General features: G+C 44.8%; 1 protein-coding gene across 4 annotated transcripts in view; it reads left to right on the plus strand.

The window, feature by feature from the left end:
* The window catches only part of Katnal1 (katanin catalytic subunit A1 like 1), a 52,402-nt gene that overhangs the window by 21,306 nt on the left and 11,754 nt on the right, over positions 1–19,342 (plus strand). For all 4 annotated transcript variants that reach the window (XM_052169102.1, XM_052169101.1, XM_052169103.1 and 1 more), the window contains 6 exons: positions 930–1,092; positions 11,702–11,829; positions 12,156–12,261; positions 13,174–13,332; positions 14,099–14,225; positions 16,773–16,907. In XM_052169102.1, the coding sequence (XP_052025062.1) occupies positions 930–1,092; positions 11,702–11,829; positions 12,156–12,261; positions 13,174–13,332; positions 14,099–14,225; positions 16,773–16,907 (818 nt within the window). The remainder of the gene's footprint in view (positions 1–929; positions 1,093–11,701; positions 11,830–12,155; positions 12,262–13,173; positions 13,333–14,098; positions 14,226–16,772; positions 16,908–19,342) is intronic.

Genomic DNA, 19,342 nt, shown 5'->3' on the forward strand with positions numbered 1-19,342 from the left:
GAGTTAGTGGCGAGCAAGAAGGTGATTAATGAGGGGTGTGACCAAAGCACTGTATGTTGACATGTGACAGTGGATGCATTAGTATGTATAATTAATAAATGCTAATAAAAACATCAGGAAAGGAGAGAGAGCTAAAATACACTTCCCATGAGCCTAGAGACGGGACAGTCAATGTGCTATTGAGAGGAAAAAGCAGTTGCGCACAGGGATCAGAGCGGCCACACATGCAGTGTGGCCATGCGGGGCGGCAGGGGACGGTGGGGAAACAAGCCTGGATGGTTTGAGAAAGGAAGCGATGAAGTGATGGAGTCCTCACCTGGAGTGCTGTGCCCGGGTAGTGCTGTGCTGAGAAGCCTCCAAGGCTCCGCCTTGTGTGTCGCATGGTGGAAGCCGACAAAATGGGCTGCTTGGGAGCACATTGAGTTCATGTCTGGATTTAGTGAAATTATCCATCACACCTGGAGCCCTATAGTAACTCACCAGACATGGCTGTATCTTCCCACTTGGATGGCTTTGTTCATAGGAGTATGTCGGTGCTGGATCCCGCCATTGGTAATTTGCGTAGTGAAATGCTGACTTCTGCTCAAGTGGAGAAAGCTGTCTTGGTTGTAAAAAAGAAAGCATCTGAACTATGTAAATATAGTTTTAAGTCCCATCCCTTTCTGAAAAGGTTTTAGTTGTTACTAAGTGAACTCTTCCTGATTTAAGATTGTCAGTGGAGTCCAGCTGCTGAAGTTAACAGGTGGATGCAGGGCGTCCTCTGTTGGTGGTTAGTAGTTACTCTGGCAAAGTATCCCTATGTGTCACCTATATTTAATAATTGTATCAACCACTACATGGCAGGGAGACTTGTCACATCCCCATAGGCAGCTTTGTAGTCTTTATCTTTGATTCATTGTTACTTAACTTTTTTTTTTTTTTTTGGTCAGAGCACCACCTCAAATCAGGCGGCCCAATCGTGAAGTGAGGCCTCTGCGGAAAGACATGGGGGCTGGAGCCCGGGGACTCGTGGGCCGAGCACACCAGATATCGAAGAGTGATAAACCTGCAAGTCGGGACAAGGACTATAGAGCAAGAGGGAGAGATGACAAGGTAAGACTCAGTTCCTTCACTGGCAGCGGGGCTTTGGTGGCTACTGTAGTTGGGGTTGAATTCTCGGGGTTCCTTAGTGTTCTTTATATTTCAAAGGCCACATTGCAAGGCACATAATTCCAGAGGTGTAGTACACACACACACACACACACTCACTCACACACAGAGTTATAGATGTGTTTATTAAAGTACATGCACATACACACGCACACAGGCATATTTAGTTAAGTGAATGCACACATAGAGGTATCAGTGTATTAGTAAAGTGGACCTTTGCGGATTACAGAAGAAAGAAAGATCCGGAGTAACCCTGGCCCTGGGTTCCCGGAAGGCCATGAACAGCATCCATGAACGTTCATGAGACAATCCTGCTCCCCTTTCCAGAGTAGAAAAACTACGGTACAGGGTGGGTGCACCAGTCCTCTCCAGTGAGGGGTGGAGTTTGTGAAGATCCCCGCTTCCCTCACCCACCAGTGAAGGCTGGAGTGGATTTGAGGAAGGAAATCTGCCACTGAATCAGTCTCAGTTTTTCCGTGTGACTCTTCAACTGAGGACAAGGCGAGCCGGCAACAGCTGTCAGAGGCACACATGTTCCTCCAGAGGTTATAAATGGCTTCTCATTTACAATGTTTCTGAGTAATTGTCTGTCTTATTCTGTCAGTGACAAGCTGAGTACTCAGACTGTCAGTGGAAAATCAGCCTTTCTTATTTCTACAGTTGTTGAGGAGGTACGAGAGATACTCTGAGTCACCACAGAAATAAAAGGAACTACTTCTTAAAAAACAAACATGGAAGTGTCATGCTAGTTGAAAGGTGCAGTAGTCTCATGATTATCACAGCAGAGACTAGTTCCCGAGGCTGCTTTGAAAGTGCAGACGGAGAGAACACGGGGACTGTTATAGACTCCCTTTCAATCATGTGGTTGGTGTGTAGCACCAAAATAATGAAATGAACTAGTCCAGAAAAATCAGACTGTATTGCACAAAATAACAATAGTGTTAGCTTGAGAATATTTGGTTAAGTAAGTGTACAAACATTTAGTTCCTGGAGCTCTGGCCTGTGGCCTGACAGGTGTTTCACGATAGAGCAGAATGCACACTTTGAGTTCACAGAACAAGGGCCTGGGATTGGTCTGCTCTTGTTCCCTAGCTGAGTCCTTCCTCTCTCCCCAGTGAGATCCCACTTTTAGGCTCAGTGTGGTGCTGCCTAGGAATCTTTAATCCCCGTGCCCAGGAAGACAGGCAGGCAGAGCTCTGTGAGTTCAAGGCCAACCTGGTCCACATAGTAATTTATACCCTGCCAGAAAAATCAACAAAAGCAAAAAAAAAAAAAATAGATATAGTTACATATGTTTATGTCATCTCATAGTCTAAGAGATTATTAATTTGTGTATAGAATTCTAAAAACTGCTTCAATTACTTTATAGGTCTAAAAAAAAAAAAAAACGAGAATAAAAGGAAATCATTTTGGGCCCATGAAAGGCTCAGCAGGTAAAGGCCTTTATAATACATTACGTCTTGTCAAGGGTCCCTGGCGTATTTGCCCTTAGCGGTGTTTAGGCTTGCACCGTGGGACAATGGCACACAGCAGTGGGAGCTGCCCTCCTGGGTGCTGGGCGCTGGGCGCTGGGCACTTTGGTGCTGCTCTGGCACTTTTGAAGCTATGTGCTTCAGTTTATTCGGTCTCTCCAGCCACCTGCGAGCACAGCCCTGCGTCTTGCTAACAGCTGATGGTGCTGCGGGCTTTGAGGGTTATGACTGTGCGCCCAAGTTTTAGATCACAATGTGACAAAGTGTGACAGTTTCTTATTTTATAATTTTTTTAAAAATAGAATTCAGGTTAAAGTAGAGTGACTTACATTTCTCAGCATACATATTGACTTTAATTTTCCAAAATTTTCTGTAAAAAAAAAAATTACTGGTAGAAAAATACTGGTAAATTTTATGAGAAATTACATTTTTTTTCCATTTCCTTTTAAACTTCTGATAGGCTTCAGACTAGGTCTAAGCATAAAGTGCTGTTTTAAAAATAAGCGACAGTCATTTTGCACACGATTTGCTGTTTAGGCCATATTTCTTTTTAACCCTGAGGGCCACGGGATTGTTCACATAGTCAGCGAGTACTGTGATTTTTTCTAGCTATGTACTTTGTGTTAGTCATATAATAAATATAAACTAGAAAATAAACTAATAAATTGTACCTGGCTGTCATCCCAGCACTCAGGAGGCTGATACAGGATGGTCACGAGCTTGGCACCTCTGGGCTACATAGTGTCCTGCACGGTCCCTGGTCACAGTTGCACGTGCTTCCAAGTGGAGTTCAGGTTCAAGGAGGGCCGGTTGCGCTCGCAGAACCCACTGCTCCGTTTTTCAGGCTAAAGCGATTTGTCTCCTTACATTGTATACGGCACATGGCCATGGCGAATGCTGTCCTCACTGTGATTAGCTTCCAGACACAGGCACGGAGGGCACTGGAGACAAGACAGGACGATTCTGATGATACCTGCTGATTGACAAACACGAACTGTCACACATGAGTAGTGACTTAAGAAAGTACTTAAATCATAATTGAGTTGTTTTATGAATTATCATCTCATGCGAGGGGCTGATGTGTGTTGAAGAACTGCTTTTCTGGAAAACGTATGTTCATATGTAATTCATGCACAGACACATTCACATGTGCGTCACGACAGATATGCTTAACATAAGGCGTATGTGGCAATTTGTCTACACAATTCAGAGAAGCAAAGGTACGGTGCTCGCTCTTGATGGACCCTGGAGAGCACTTATGCCGACTGGGTCAGCCCACTCACATCCCTGCCTCCCTGCACTGATGGGGGATGCAGGGTAGCCGTGGATGCTGGCTGTGACTTGTTTTCTTTAAGAGGGCAGTAAAGCAGTGAAAGGCACAGGATCGTGGAATTTGGCTCATTTCTCCATGATTCATGCAACATTGACAAACAAGACCATTTTCAAATGTTGGGAGAATATTCATTTTTAGTGTTTTTTAATAATGTAAAAACAATAGAAACAGCATGTGTATATATATGCACGTGTAGTGTCTGGCACACATATGTACTCGTGTGTTTGTCTAGGTGTGGGTGCCCATGCATTTGGATACCTGCGTGTGGAGGTCAGAGGTCGACCCCAGGTGTTTATCATTCTCCACTTTATCTTTGGAGGCAGGGTCTCATGCTGACCCTAAGCTGTGGTTGGTGAGGCCAGCCAGCCAGCAAGCTCTGGGTCCTCTCATCTAGTCCTCCCACTGGGATTAGAGTGGCATTGCCACGCCCAGCCTTTTGCCTGGGTGGTGGCCTTCTGCATCATGTCTTCGTGCTTTCCTATGGGGGTTTTACCCTCTGAGACAGCCCTCCAGCTTCTAATGATTTACTTTTAGGTTGACTTTGCATTGACATTTTAACCCTCACTTTTAATAGTCTAAACAGTCAACAACAACAAAATGAGCCCTAACTTAGAGTACCTGCTGGTTTCTGTGGTAGAGTTGAGTCCGTGATGACATGGTCAGCATCCCACTCAACTCTGTCTGCGTGAGGTGGGTGATTCCCTACTCTACAGGGTTACCACCATGAAGGCATAGATTTAAGAAACTTCTAATAAAAAAAGAACAACAAAAAAAAACTTCTACAGCACAGACAGTAGTAATCAGAAAGTGAGGAGATTTAAGTATTACCTTGAAAAAAATTTATATATATATATATATATATATATATATATATAATGTAAGCTATTAGTGAGGTTTAATAGTATTAAGTGTGTTTCCCCACTGGCTTATGAAATTCTTGAAAATATAATAATTGTTTATTATAAACCAAAAAGATAGTTTCTATAGTAACCCTTGTAGCTTTCTTATCATAAATATGACCGTCCCAGGTCAAGAAAAATCATTGGCTCCTCAGAAGTCAGAAGCTGTGGTCCCGATCTCCCCCAGTCTCTGCTGCTTCCGTCTTTCCTAGGGTGATTAGCACTCTGTGTTAGGACGACTTACGAGTTAGTAGCATCTTGTTTGAGAATGCTGCTGTTTGGGGGGATTCGTGGCGTCTGTTTTCAGGAATTGAATTTTTGATTTTTTTACCTTTTCTTTTTATTTTCTTTCTCCACTTAATATGTTTGTAAGATTTCTCTATGCTTTTGCTGATACTGTATGTTAATTCTCATAGTGATACACTATTATGTACAATTAAATGTTTCCTTGGGAATAGATTTTTGGGTTGTCTAGTCTGGGACTGTCAAATAGTTCTCTTCTTTGGTGTGCATGTGCATCCACCACAGTGAGCACGCACTAGGGTTGTGCAGAATTGGATTTTTCAAAACCTATTTTAATACAGGTTCTCAAATGCTTCAACCTTTTAGACAGCCAACCAAAAGTAGGGGAGACAAGTTAACAGGACAGGGAGTAGAAGCAGATCCTTGGCGATTCCAAATGCGAATCAGCAGCAGCGGTGCAGTCTAGCCGGCAAACACCACACATGATCCAGTAGCAGGTGGATCCGGAAGAAACCAGGAGGCTCCAACAATTTGGCACAAGTTTGTGCAGCAAGAAGCAGTCAGATCACCATGAGAAGTTCTTAGGCATGTTTCTCTCTATGAGGTCATAGCAAGCAAAGATCAGTGAAAACCAGCAAAGTGCTGTAAGGAGATCCAATGCGCGTTCACTGTTTGTGGGTTTACATTTATACTCTTTCTAAACATCAGGTGCCCTCCCACAAGGCAGCTTCCAGAAAAATATCACAGGTCTGTCCGCAGCAAAACATCCTCTCATAAGACAGTTTCCAGAAAAACATCACATGACACTACTGAGTCTCCGAAGATACCAGTAATTTCCACTTCAGCGGTGGGGATGGTGGGATCCTCAGAGATGTGTAAGTTAGACATTGGGGGGGTCACGGCTTCAGATAGTTTTGCAAGTGAGCGTTAGCAGTTTGCACTGTGACTGGCATAATGGAAGGGGCAGGTCTCTACACCATTGCCAGTCATCAACCTCATCGTCATCGTTGGTCTCTTGAAGGTGTCGTGGTTTTACCAGTATATTTACTGTGTGTTGTGTGAATACTTTCTAGCTTAGGCGACTGAAAACTTTCTGCTTGGCTGTATTTTCGTCAGTGGGGTGTTTTAAGGACTCTCTTATTCTGGTCTTTGTATGTTAAACCTTCTATCCATTTTAAGTCACATCAGCTAATATGTAGTGCTGTAGATTTTCATTTTTATAATCTTATGACATTTTTATCTCTCAACTGTGACTGAATTGCACATATGCAGAGGCTGGCACTATCTTTGTAAAATCCACATTGGTTCTTTTTCCATTTATTATCATCTTGGTTTCTGAGAGATGAGCTCGCGGGCTCTGGGAAGGCCGTGTCGCACCCGTGTCTCCCTCAGGGCGAGCACCTTCACTGTAGTTCAGCCTGGCTCGGCAAGCCTGCTTCAGCTCCTGATTTTAGAATTTGGATATTTTTGTTGAGATAAATTTTTCCCAGTTTCAAGGCTGCCAAGTTGCCAAGGGTTTGTGATCTCTGTTTAAATTTTTTTTTTTTTAAAGTGGGAAGATTGGATGTGAAATCTTAGTAACCATATTTACTCCTCCTTTCTCAGAATTGACTAACTACATGTGCAGCCATTCTATACAGTACAGAAATTGTGAGCCGGAACACAAGGGAAGCCACTGCCCTTGCTCTGTTCCCCCCCAGCAGCTCGGGACACAGCTCACATTGTGTCCTCATGTTCTCTGCTCAAACCTCCACTGCTTTCCTTCTTAGATGGACAGCAGTGTCCGTCCACCTGCCTTACTAAGCCCTGGCTGGCCCGGCCGCCGTTGCCTCTAACTGTGCCCTCAGAGCACTGCATACTGTTCTTGGGACTTGTGGGGGATGCAACCACTTGAAGCGCCTGCTCCTGTGCCTTCTAACCTTGGCCTAAGCCTCACATGGGCAGAAGTCTCTGTCTGCTTGCTTCATTGCTGTATTCTCGGTGCCTAGAACAGAGCCTGGCACACTAAACCTGCTCGTAAAGTTGTGGAAAAAGTGTGCACATTGGTAAGCACTGAGCTTGCTGTGGATCGGTTACATGCCTAGGGTCCTGATTGAGCAGTGCCGGGAGCTGCTCCCACGTCAGTAAGTGCGTTCTGCATTGTCTGCCTGTGTTACTGTGTGGGGCAGTAGGGCTGTGGTGGGCTGCAGGCTGGGGTTGTTGTCTAACATTTCCTGTGTTTGCTCCTGCTGTGGGGTGGAAGCAGCCCCCATGTGCAGCAGTGTGCCCTGTGAACGAACTGGCTGCAAGCACGGGCCGCGGCTGGAATGCCTGGGCTGCTCTTCCTGCTTAGGCAGGCAGCTGGCTGTGTTTGCCAGTTTTCTCTTCTGTGAAATGGAAATGAGAATGCCCATTTCATGCTTCTTTTAGAATGGATATGTCGATGTGTGCCAGGTTCCCAGGATACCCACCCAGTGAGCAGCGTGGATGTCAGCTGTTAGACTAGCATGACAGTGGGAGACAGACAGAGGCATGAGAAAGATCACGCACAATTAGCATTTACAGAAGAGGAATTGGAGCTGGAGAGATGGCTCAATGGTTAAGAGCACATATTGCTTTCCTAGAGGACCTGGGTTTGGTCAGGTGATTCACAATCCTGTAACTCCAGCTCCACGGGGATCTGATGTCCCTGGCTTACACACACACACACACACACACACACACACACACAGAGATACATTCTTTGATAAGAGTGTTTACCCAGCCATGTATGTAATCTTCAGCACGGAAGAAAAAGAGGGAGGGAGGGAGGGGGGGGGGAGGGAAGAAGGAAGGAAAGAAATGATATGTCTAAGAAATTTTGCATTTGTTTTTGGCTATTGAGTCCAGGTAGCAGCTAAGTTGGACACTGGAGAAGCAACAGGTTTACAGAGAGAGGACCACAGGCCATCTACAGCTCAGCCAACACTCTGGTGACTCTATGTAGCTCACCACCTGACAAGAAAGTCAGAATCTTTATCAAACAGGACACATTGTCAGAAAAATGCTGACAATGAAACCCACCTCTTCTGTCGCTTCACGTCGGCCTCTGCAGTGACAGAGCAGAGCAGCTAGTGTGTGTGTGTGTGTGTGTGTGTGTGTGTGTGTGTGTGGCTTCAGCAGTAGCTCAGCAGCTTACGTGGCCCACAGTTCCTGGAATCCTCCTCCACACAGGTGACGTGTGAGCCATTTCTCAGCTGGCCATCGTTCCGTGGTATAGCTCATTCACCAGTGTGTCTGTGGAAGGCCGGCACAGAGCAGCAGCTGTCTGGGTCTTAATCACCCAGTCCTGCAGCGTGAGGAGCTGCAAAGGAAAATGCACATATTATTTGCATTTGGGGACAGGCTGTGTCAGTCCCTGACTGCAAGCTACAACTATTTGCTTTGTCACTTAGAGCCTCATTTTCTTCAGATACAATGAGGGGCATGGCTCACAAAGGATCTCTACGGAAATTGTCTTGCTATGAATAATTTAGAAATTAGTACAAAGAAGCTAACTATTTTGCTTTAGGGAAAAGAAAAATGTCTATCAGCCTCCATGCTGTCAAATGGTTGCTAATTCTGACCTTAATGACTCATGCACAAATCTAAGGAAAATGTTCAGGGGTCACTCTGTGACATTCCAGTCTAGTGTTCTGTATAAGTCCCTGTGTCCCAGGTGATGGTGTAAGCGTCATTGCTTGAAAGCTATCTGTTTATTAAAGTATCGAGGCAAATGGGCTGCTTCTGCTCAGTCACAGGAATGTATATCAGTTGCCGCCACCCTAATTTATATTTGTGACAAGGACACTTCTCGCTCACTTTTACTGTGATTTTGCTGTAGCCTCAGAGTTCTCTCACTTCACTATCTTGGCTTGACTGGACCGGTCAGGTCAGGTCATCCAGAGGTTCACGTCGACTTCTCCTCTGTGCACGAAAGGCTTTTACCTCCTTGATTCTTCCTCCTTCGTATCATCCTGGGAAGGTTGTCTTCCCATGGTCAGCTTCCGTGCTGCCCATTTCTCCATCCCGGCCTCAGCCACGTGGACAGCTTGGCTTTCCCACGCTGACTAGAGAGTTGCACATTGAGGGCACAGTGCATCCTCACGCTGCCTTGAAACCGCGCTTGCAGTCCGAGGAGCTGGGTAATACCTGCTCGCCGCTATCCCATCAGACAGACTCGTCAGACAGTCCCGTGATTCGGAGAGACGGGGCTTTTTCCTTCCTCTCGGTGTGTGTCAAGCCATAGCACGAGATACTAAGAAAGCAGTCCACGCTGTGCCAGCAGGGCCTTTGTGTAAATGTGAAATTTCAACGTTGCTTTCCATGTGGCAAGTCTCAGTTCACAACATTGGCACCTGTTGATGTGCTTTGTATTCTAGAATACTGGAAAATGGTCACAGAGTTCCTAGGGGTTGACTTGCATCTGGCTCATAGCTGTGGCCTAGCCACGCCTTAAAGTGTGATCTAAGACAGCTTGTTTTAAGTTGGTTGATACTGCTTGTTGTGTTGTCATGCTAGTAGCTTATGTTAATGGAGTTGATTTTAGTACATGCAAGGATATTACTCAGCACTTAACCTAGCCCTAGCACTAGTCTACCAAAGTAATCCATTCCTCAAAATCAGAACACCGTCTGACCATTTACTGGTGGCTCAGAAGGTCAGAACATTTGCCACATGGGCCATTTGCTTCTCTTTGGTACCGTGCTTCTTTGTTTATCTCAGAGGTAGAACTGGAGAAGTCTATCGTTCTGTTGTCTCCTCATTGGAACTCTTTGCCCTTCATTTTTCTGTTGGATAGAAAAGGGGCTGATGCTCCTGAAGGGGTGTGGCTCTCCTCATTAAAGCTGATCTTGTGGTTGAAATCCCTGAAAAATCTGAGCATCCTCCCATTCACCCCCTCAGTACTGCAAGAGGCTTACCGAACCCTGTAGCTCATAGAATCAGAGCCTAGAATTCTTTCTTTCTCTTAAAGACACAATATTAGTAAAAGAATTTAGGATAGATTAAACTTTTCTTTAGGTCTTGATCCTGTGGTTGAAAAGGGTCCTCTGACTGGGCAGTAGTGGCACATGCCTTTAATCCCAGTACTTCTGAGTTTGAGGCCAACCTGGTTTACAGAGTGAGTTCCAGGACAGCCAGGGCTACACAGAGAAAGCCTGTCTTAAAAAAAAAAAAATAAAAAAAATAAAAATAAAAAAAAAAAAAAAAGGAAAGGAAAGGAAAGGAAAGGAAAGGAAAAAGGAAAGAAAGGTCAGGTGGTGGTGGTGCACGCCTTTAATCCCAGTACTTGGGAGGCAGAGGCAGGCAGATTTCTGAGTTCGAGGCCAGCCTGGTCACCTGGTCTACAGAGTGAGTTCCAGGACAGCCAGGGCTACACAGAGAAACCCTGTCTCGAAAAAAACAAAAGAAAAAGAAAAAGAAAAAGGTCTTCTGAGTGGCGAGTCAGCTGAGCTGACGGAGGCAGGGGGGTGGGGGAAGGGGTGGGTGGGTGTTACTACAGCATGTGGAGCCACGATGAGTTACTCTGTGATGATGCCCCAAGAGCTGTACTGAAGGAGACCATTGAGTCCTGTGTGGTGGTGACTCAGTAGCCGGGGAAAGCTTATGAGAGCTGGAAACGTCCCAGGCCCATCGTGCTGTAGCTTTGCACTGGCTGCTGTAGGGGATCTGTCAGCTGGGCCATTCACTGCACCCTTTAGCAGCTCAGTCAGCCGTGAGATTGGCAAACGGAGGAAAGGGGCTGACTTAGAAGACAGGAAGGCCTGAGCTACATTTTTAGTTCCAACGTTTACTGGTAGAGGGAGTCTGACTTTTACATTTAACCTTAGTCAAAAGGCCAAGAAGCACCAGTAGTGCTTCTAGAAGCATGTAGTGGCACATGCGGCAGAAGCAGGCAGATCTCTTTGAGTTCGAGGCCAGCCTGGTGTGCAAAGCAAGTCTAGGACAGCCAGGGATTTGTATCAAAAAAAAAAAAAAAAAAAAAAAAAAGCAGAGAAGCACTTAGTTACTTGGCTTTCCCAAGGCCCATTTTCCTTATCCATAAAGAAAGGAAAAGCAGCCACATGTCGGATTGCTGCATTAAGTGAGCACGATGTGAGATGTTCTGTCATAAGGCCAGTGCTCAGTACCTAACTTTCTCTCGGCACATCTGCAATCTGTTCTCTAGAAGAGGTGCAAATGCTTTGTATCCATGAGTCAGATCCAGTAAGGGCTAGTGAACTCTTACCTGGGACTGTCCGCCAAGGAATGTAGGTGTGATGAGGATTACATAAGTCTGACCAGTTGAGACACTTCTGCTGAATTAAATAGAGTAGGCATATAGGCAATCAGAAGATACTATTGTGAATAGTAAGACGATGTTTTAAAAAGATTCCTCTGGGCAGAAATGTAGCTCTGTGCTAAGGTGCTTGCCCAGTATACACAGGCTCTGGATTTCACCCCAGCCCCTGCCCCATGCACATACTCCACAGACATGTGGATACACATGCACACATGGGTATGTATATATGCACACACATGGACACACAGATGCATTATATATGCTTAATGATATTAGTTAGAGTTATTTTGTCATTGGCCGTAACTTCTTCTACTCATACCTGCAGGCAAGAAAAAATATGCAAGATGGCGCAAGTGATGGTGAGATTCCCAAGTTTGATGGTGCTGGGTATGATAAGGATCTGGTGGAAGCCCTGGAGAGGGACATTGTGTCCAGGAACCCTAGCATTCACTGGTGAGCGTCCATCATAAGGGTGGGTTGCTGTGAATCTCCTCTCCTCCCCAGTCTCCTGATGCTGCCTTCATCTGTAATAACCATTCTGTCAGCATCTGACCAAGGATGCTTTGCGTGTTAACTTGTTGACATGCTGACAGAGTTTGCTAGCTGTATAATGTGTTCTAATAACGCCAGGATGTTTTCACTGATCATTTTTGTATAGTAACGATCAGAATACAACCTTAATATAAGAATAGCTTTTAAGTAAACAAATTTAAAGTAATAACCTTTTGGCCAGAAGTCAGAGGCATGGCTTGAATAAGCTTGCAACTGTTCTTCCAAAGGGATGACATAGCAGATCTGGAGGAGGCTAAGAAGTTGCTCCGGGAAGCTGTTGTCCTGCCCATGTGGATGCCTGATTTTTTCAAAGGGATTAGAAGGCCGTGGAAGGTAAGCATGTCCTGCAGCCTTGGAGTGGGGATGCGTGGGTAACCAAGGCCACTCTGCTGTGGGCAGCCCCCACTCACCTCCACACCTGGGTGGGAATCTGGAGTTGAGATATGCTATAGCCACACAGCAGGAGAGACAGGCTTCTAAAGTGAGGCTGCCGTCTCCAAAGCCATGACTTCCAGGTGCTGAGACAGAGGCTAATTTTTAAGAACTTTTGGCTGTCTTTTTCTGTAAATAAAAAGTTAAACAAACAAATTAAATCGTGTGTGTGTGTGTGTGTGTGTGTAGGAACATGTTTACAAAAGTGCAAGTGACTCCACAGAGCAGAAGAGGGCATTGCATCCCCTCGAGCTGGAGATATAAGTGCTTGTGAGCCTTCTGTGGGTGCTGAGAACTGAGCGCAGCACCTCTGCTATAGCAGCACATTCTCTGTCCCACTGAGTCATCTCCTCAGCCCCAGAACAGCTAGTTATTCATACTTCCCATGTGCCAGGATCATGGGCCTGAGCCACCACGCCTGCTCAGACTGCCAATTATGAGTTTACCTCTGGCTGCCTCTGACCTGAGACACCTGGAAAGAGAACTGTCTTGTTTCCTTGTTTGTTTGGGTTTTGAGACAGGGTTTCTCTGTGTAGCCCTGGCTATTCTGGAACTCACTTTGTAGACCAGTCCTGCCTTAAACTGAGATCCTCCTGCCTCTTCCTTCCGAGTGCTAGGATTAAAGGCGTGTGCCACTGCATCTGACAGTCATCATTTGCTTGATACATTTGCTAAATGCACTGATCTCACCATGACAAGAGGGGAGTTGATGGCTTAGTGGGCATCCTCACAGGCCCAGGACCCATCAGATGATGGTAGTTTATGGAAAGCATTTAAATACAGTGTGCCATTTAATTCATCTTGAAATTTCAGGGTGTGCTGATGGTCGGCCCTCCAGGCACTGGTAAGACTATGCTGGCTAAAGCTGTTGCCACTGAATGTGGGACAACCTTTTTCAATGTCTCCTCTTCTACCCTGACTTCTAAGTACAGAGGCGAATCTGAGAAGTTGGTCCGTCTGTTGTTTGAAATGGTAAGTGATTGATGCTGTATTCAGATTTCCAAATGCTGTTTGTCTGCCTGGACATGCGATTCCTCATAATCCAGGTCTGTGTCCCTTGTGATTGTCTGAATGTCTACTAGTTGTAGACACATCAGTCATAGTGGACTTTGTGTGATTCTTGGTGTGTCTTCAGCGTATCTTTCTCTATGAGATGGAAAAAGACCCTGTGCTACCCTGCCCAGTGAGGGTGATTTGCAGTTTGGGCATCTAGTGCACTGCTAAGACAGAAGACCATGAAAGTCAACTGGAGGCAGATCTGTCATTAGTTATTGGTTTATTTAAAATTGTTGCCAGGAAGATTTGTTTTTCATGATGGAAATTTCTCATCATAAAACAAGAAAGAATTGGCAGGTGTGGTGGCATATACCTCGGGCAGCAGACAGGTGGATCTTTGAGTTTGAGTTTGAGGCTAGTCTAGTCTACATAGCCACTTCCAGACCAGTCAGAGCTACACAGTGAAACCTGCCTCAGAATAATACTAAATAAATAAACAGTAGAAAAATAATATAATGAATCTCTGTGTTTCTTGCACCCAGCATCATCACTTATGTGAGTTTTATTTTTGCGTTGGCTTTTCCTAAAATGACTGTCAGTGACAAGGTAGTGGTAGCACTTTTCATAGACACAAATTTCAGCCTTTATTCACCACTATTTTAGAAGAAAAACCAAAAGCTACTTTAAAATACAGAGCACTTTATGGGTCACTGAATGGTCGCTTTAACACATTCTCCCCAAGGCTAGGTTCTATGCCCCCACCACGATCTTCATCGACGAAATCGATTCTATCTGCAGTCGAAGAGGGACATCTGACGAGCATGAGGCAAGCCGCAGGGTCAAGTCCGAACTCCTCATCCAGATGGACGGTAACTGTCACAGCACGAGCGTCTCGGACTAGTCCTCCGCTTCAGGTCAGGCGGTGGCTGTGACTCACTCTAATCACTTGCTCAACCACCCATTTGTCCAGGCATCCTAAAGGATTCCCTGGGTACTTACAGGGAACCATGCTCCAGTGCTGGTTCTAGGTTGTGGAGCCAAGGCCTACTGTGCCCACCACGGCTTAAAGGTGGTACTGGGCCTTCAGACCACTGGGTGGCTCTCCAGGGGCTGCAGTTTAAATAATAACATCAAGGCACATTTACTGGGTTTGCTTTAATTCTCTCACAAGTATGTAGTAGAGTGTTCCAGAGTTCACAGAACCTGGGAGTGTCCCAAGGCATGGAGACAGAAGCAGGGGAGAGGGCAGCAAGTCTCCTAGTTACTCAGATACTGAACCATTCAAAAGGTCTTCTAACCAAGACTTGGGAATTTTTGAAAACTTTGCTTGTCTTTCAAAAGATATGTTGTTTATCTTAATTAAATGAATCATGGAGCCTTATTTTTACAGTGAGTTAATACATTGAACAGTCTGTCTGTCTATCTATCTATCTATCTATCTATCTACCTACCTACCTACCTACCTACCTACCTACCTATCTATCTAATCTACATACCTTTCTACTTATTTGAGTGTGCTGGGGCTAGAACTTGGAGCCTTGTGTTTGATAGGTAAGTACCGCTGAGCCAACACCTAGCCTTCCTATATTTTGGTCTCTAATGGCAAATATTAATAGGCATACTCCGCACAATGATGACTCTTTGGAGTTCCAGAGATTTTTTTTAAGAACATCAAAAATTCTAAGACCAAACCTTTGAGACTAACCAGTTGCTACACCAGAGGCAAACAGCTGATTAGAAAGTCACACAGTAGTCCCCTCTGTGGCAGAAGGGAACTCTGCGTGTAGGAGTCACAGTGGTCAGGATGGGAGGGCTGCAGCTTGAGAGGCAGAGAGGCTTTGATGCTCTGGCTAGAATTGTCCAGACAGTGAGGGAGAACATTTGGGGAGCCATGGAAAAGAGTTAGGGAAGCAGCACTTCTAGGAGTCAGCTCACTCTGGTGGTTGTGTGAGAGACAACAGGCAGTTTAAGCAGTCCACAAGAAAAGATAAAATGTGTCTAACATATCCAGCAAATGTTGTTTCTGATCATCTCACCAGGTTTGGACACCCAGTGTCTTGGTTACTATTCTGTTTCTGTGAAGAGACATCATGACCAAGGCAACTTATAGAAGAAAGCATTTAATTGGGGTCTTACTTACAGTTTCAGAGGGTTAGTCAGTTAGTATCACAGTGGGGTGCCTGGCAGGCTAATGCTGGAGGAATGGCTAAAGAGCCCACATCTGGTTTGCAACTTGGCCTGGGCTTTTGAAACCTCACAGCCCACCCCCAATGACACACTTCTTCCAATAAGGCCACACTTCCTAATCCTTTCCAAACAGTTCCACAAACTTTGGATCTCACACTCAAACAGCCGAACCAATGGAGACCATTTTCATTCAAACTACTGCACTTAGGGTGGGTACTTAACATCACATGGTACACGATGCCAGGCTCTTAGAGACCAACAGTGAATGACATTGTGTGCCAGGACACCTGCCCCTCAGTCAGTCCGTTTCAGTGCCTGCTTATATAGGAAAGGAGGGAATATGTTTTCTTTAGGGGGAAAGCATAGCAGGAAAGATTAGATATTTACGTTGGAGCCAGGGCAGACCTGAACACACATTCCGCTTGCAGGATTCCATTCAGCATTGCTTGTGACTGTTTGTTCCTTGGAAAAGTTTATTCCTCATAAGAATGATTTATCTAGACATCTACTACTTTAATCATCATGTTTGTAAACTTATGTTTGAAGTGATATTTCACTGTGCATTGCCTTGAGCCAATTGTGAACCCTCAAAGTGTTTGTTGTTATTGTTTTGTTGTTGTTTTAGTTTTGAGACAGATTCTCCCTATTTTATAGATCTTGCTGACTTTGAGCTTTGTACATAGACCAGGCTGACCTTGAACTTACATAGATGCATCTGCCTCTGCCTCCCAGGTGTTGGGATTACAAATGTATACTACCATGCCCTGGTAAAAGTGTTAATCCTAAAACAGCAGACCATACTTCTGGTGACAAAGCACTATGCAGTGTTTCAGCCGTTCGCATTTCTTGAGAAAGCTAACTAAATTACCATTCCTTGAAATAAATCAGAAAAGAGGTAGTTCATAGGGGAAACAGGAAAGGACTAAGTGGACAGCAGGCTCCAGGTCTTCAGAAGTGATGCGCAATGCTTTCTCACAGAAAGGCTGGAGAGCCCTGCTCTGGGTTGTTGGACTCTTTGGCGCCTTAGTTTTGTTCCGTGTTGATGCGTGGTTTTGCTGTGTGTTGATGCCTGGCTTTGCTGCTCTGTTGAGGCCACAGAGGTGGTGAAGTCGTCTCATTGAGGCCCCATGAAGAGCTATAGCTAACACTTAGAGATGCTGCCTGAGGGAAAGGATTTCAGTGGCCATCATAATGACACCGACAGCCTTCTCCCTGCCCCCTGTGCCCAGGAGTCGGAGGAGCCTTAGAAAATGATGATCCATCCAAAATGGTGATGGTCCTGGCTGCTACGAACTTCCCGTGGGACATCGATGAAGCCCTGCGCAGGAGACTAGAGAAAAGGATCTACATCCCTCTCCCGACAGGTATGATGCCTTCCTTTTACTGGACTCGGAAGTTTCTGTCGTTTTCTGTTAACCCTCTTTTATTTATTTAAATCTGCATCACTGGCGCTTTGTTTGAAGACCTGGGTGGTGTTAGAAGGCCGGTGTGAGTGATGGGAATAGAGGCCCGTGGCGTCCTCTGCAGTTCAGAGACACCCAGCTTCAGAGCAGTATTTGCACTGATAAGTGTGGTCCCACTTTATACGAAATACCCAAACCTCAGTGGTTGTACTGTGCTGTAATGTCAGTCATCATCACCACCAATAAACAGGACACCAGCGCTGCTGCAGCCTGGCTTATGGTGGCTGGCACCAGTGTTTCTGTGTTTGCTTTGGTCTGTGTGAAGTGGCATCTCACCGTGTCAGTCTGTGTTCTCCGATGACTTAAGATATTGAGCATCTTTTCATGAGCGTATGTAGTATTTCCTCTCCTTTTCTAGTTTTAATATTTTATTCGTGTTTTATATAAATTCTCTTTACATTTTTTTAAATAATTTTTTCTTCCAGTTTTTAATTTGCTTTAAAATTTTCTTAAAGTTATTTCTTGATAGCCAGAGTATTTTAATTTGGTAAAGACCTTTTGTCAAGTTTTTTTGTTTTGTTTTGTTTTTTATTAATAGGGCTTCCTGTATCTTAGGAAATGTTTGCTTACCCCCAGGCTGCAAAGTTTTCTTCTTCTGTTGAGTTTTAGAAACTATATTTAGCTCTGTGATTCTACTTGAATTAATTGTATGCGTAGGTTGGCTTTTATTTCTTCCATGTGCATATTCAGTTCTAGCACCGTTGAAAGGAATTTTCTCATTTTAATAAAAATTTAAAAACCAGGCATCTTGCAGAGTGTATTCTTGACAGTAATGGAGTTGAATCAGGAATCAGTAAGATATTTAGATTGCCCCAATATTTTACTATTAAACAAGTTAACTCTGAATAACAAAAGGGCCTAAGAAAATTAGAAAAATAGAAAATATTTTTATCTTGGTAGAAAAATATGTCACACTAAGTATTGTGATATGACATGGTGAATTTAAGGTCTATAAACATGTACATTAGAAGAGAAGGCTTGGGGCTGGAGAGATGGCTTAGTGGTTAAGAGCACGGACTGCTCTTCCGAAAGTCCTGAGTTCAAATCCCAGCAACCACATGGTGGCTCACAACCATCTGTAATGGAATCTGATGCCCTCTTCTGGTGTGTCTGAAGACACCTACAGTGTACTTGTCATATATATAAAATAAATAAATAAAATCTTAAAAAAAAAAAAAAAGGAAGGCTTGGGGCTGGAGAGATGGATTAGCGGTTAAGAGCACTGACTGCTCTTCCAGAGGTCCTGAGTTCAATTCCCAGCAACCACATGGTGGCTCACAACCATCCGTAATGGGATCTGGTGCCCTCCTCTGGTGTGTTTGAAGATAGCTACAAGTGTACCCATATAAATAAAATAAACACATCTTTAAAAAAAAAGAGGGGGGGGGAGATGGTTTGAGTAGATACTATTTTAGACTATGAAACAAATTAGCATCTGTATGTTGGGAAATTATAGAAAAATAAATCATAAAAATGTTAAGTGAACTATGAAGTAGAAAATTAACAAGGCAAATATTTGGATATTTTTTTTTTAAATATTTAGAGGAATAATCAAGAACAGCAGATAAATTACCAATGTTAGAAATAAGGTCACCACAACAGATCATACAGACTAACTCTAGATTGTGTCAGCTGAGTGGAAATAGAGTCTATCCGCATTTCCTCCATTGCATGTCTCTACATGCATGCAGTGTAGACCATGTAAGTCATTGTGGGTGAAAAAGACATAACTGTTAATATTTGCATTAAAAAAAAACCGACAGGCCCCCACTTGGTCCTCTGTTTTCTCCTTTCAGAAAATGAGGAAGTTAAACTCAGAGTACGCTCTCCCTGCCCTCAGTCTAGTGGGGCAGAGCTCGGTGCCCTGGACTCGTCCTGAATGCCTGACACTAGACACAGACAGACATATGTTCTCCTCTTCTTTGTCCTCCCAGGGGAAAGCCTGGACCCTTGCCCCATGGAGCTGTTTCAAGCTGTGCCATGGGCTTCTGGTCCTGAAGCCCCCGGGACTTTCTGGTTGGTGGCCGTCGGGTCACAGGCTGCTGGTCCCTCCTCAGTGCTCAGCCTGAGGCGGCAGAGTCGAGGCTGCCTCTGGGAGGCAGGGCTCTGGGAGGCTGGAGTGTGGGTGCACACGACCCTCTTCTTATTCCCTCCAAAGGGAAGCGGCAAGTTGGCCTTTCTCCCTGGTCTCTAGGATCTGTTCTCAGCCATGCTGAGGTTCAGCCACTGCCTCCCCATCTCAGAGGAACCGCTGCCAGGGTTTCTCACTCGCCGTGCGGCCTCCACTCTCTGCCTGTTTTTAATGTGATATCAACTGTCATTGTCCCCTTGCATGG

This window comes from Apodemus sylvaticus, chromosome 22 (assembly GCF_947179515.1).
Source record: "Apodemus sylvaticus chromosome 22, mApoSyl1.1, whole genome shotgun sequence".
Lineage (NCBI taxonomy): Eukaryota > Metazoa > Chordata > Mammalia > Rodentia > Muridae > Apodemus > Apodemus sylvaticus.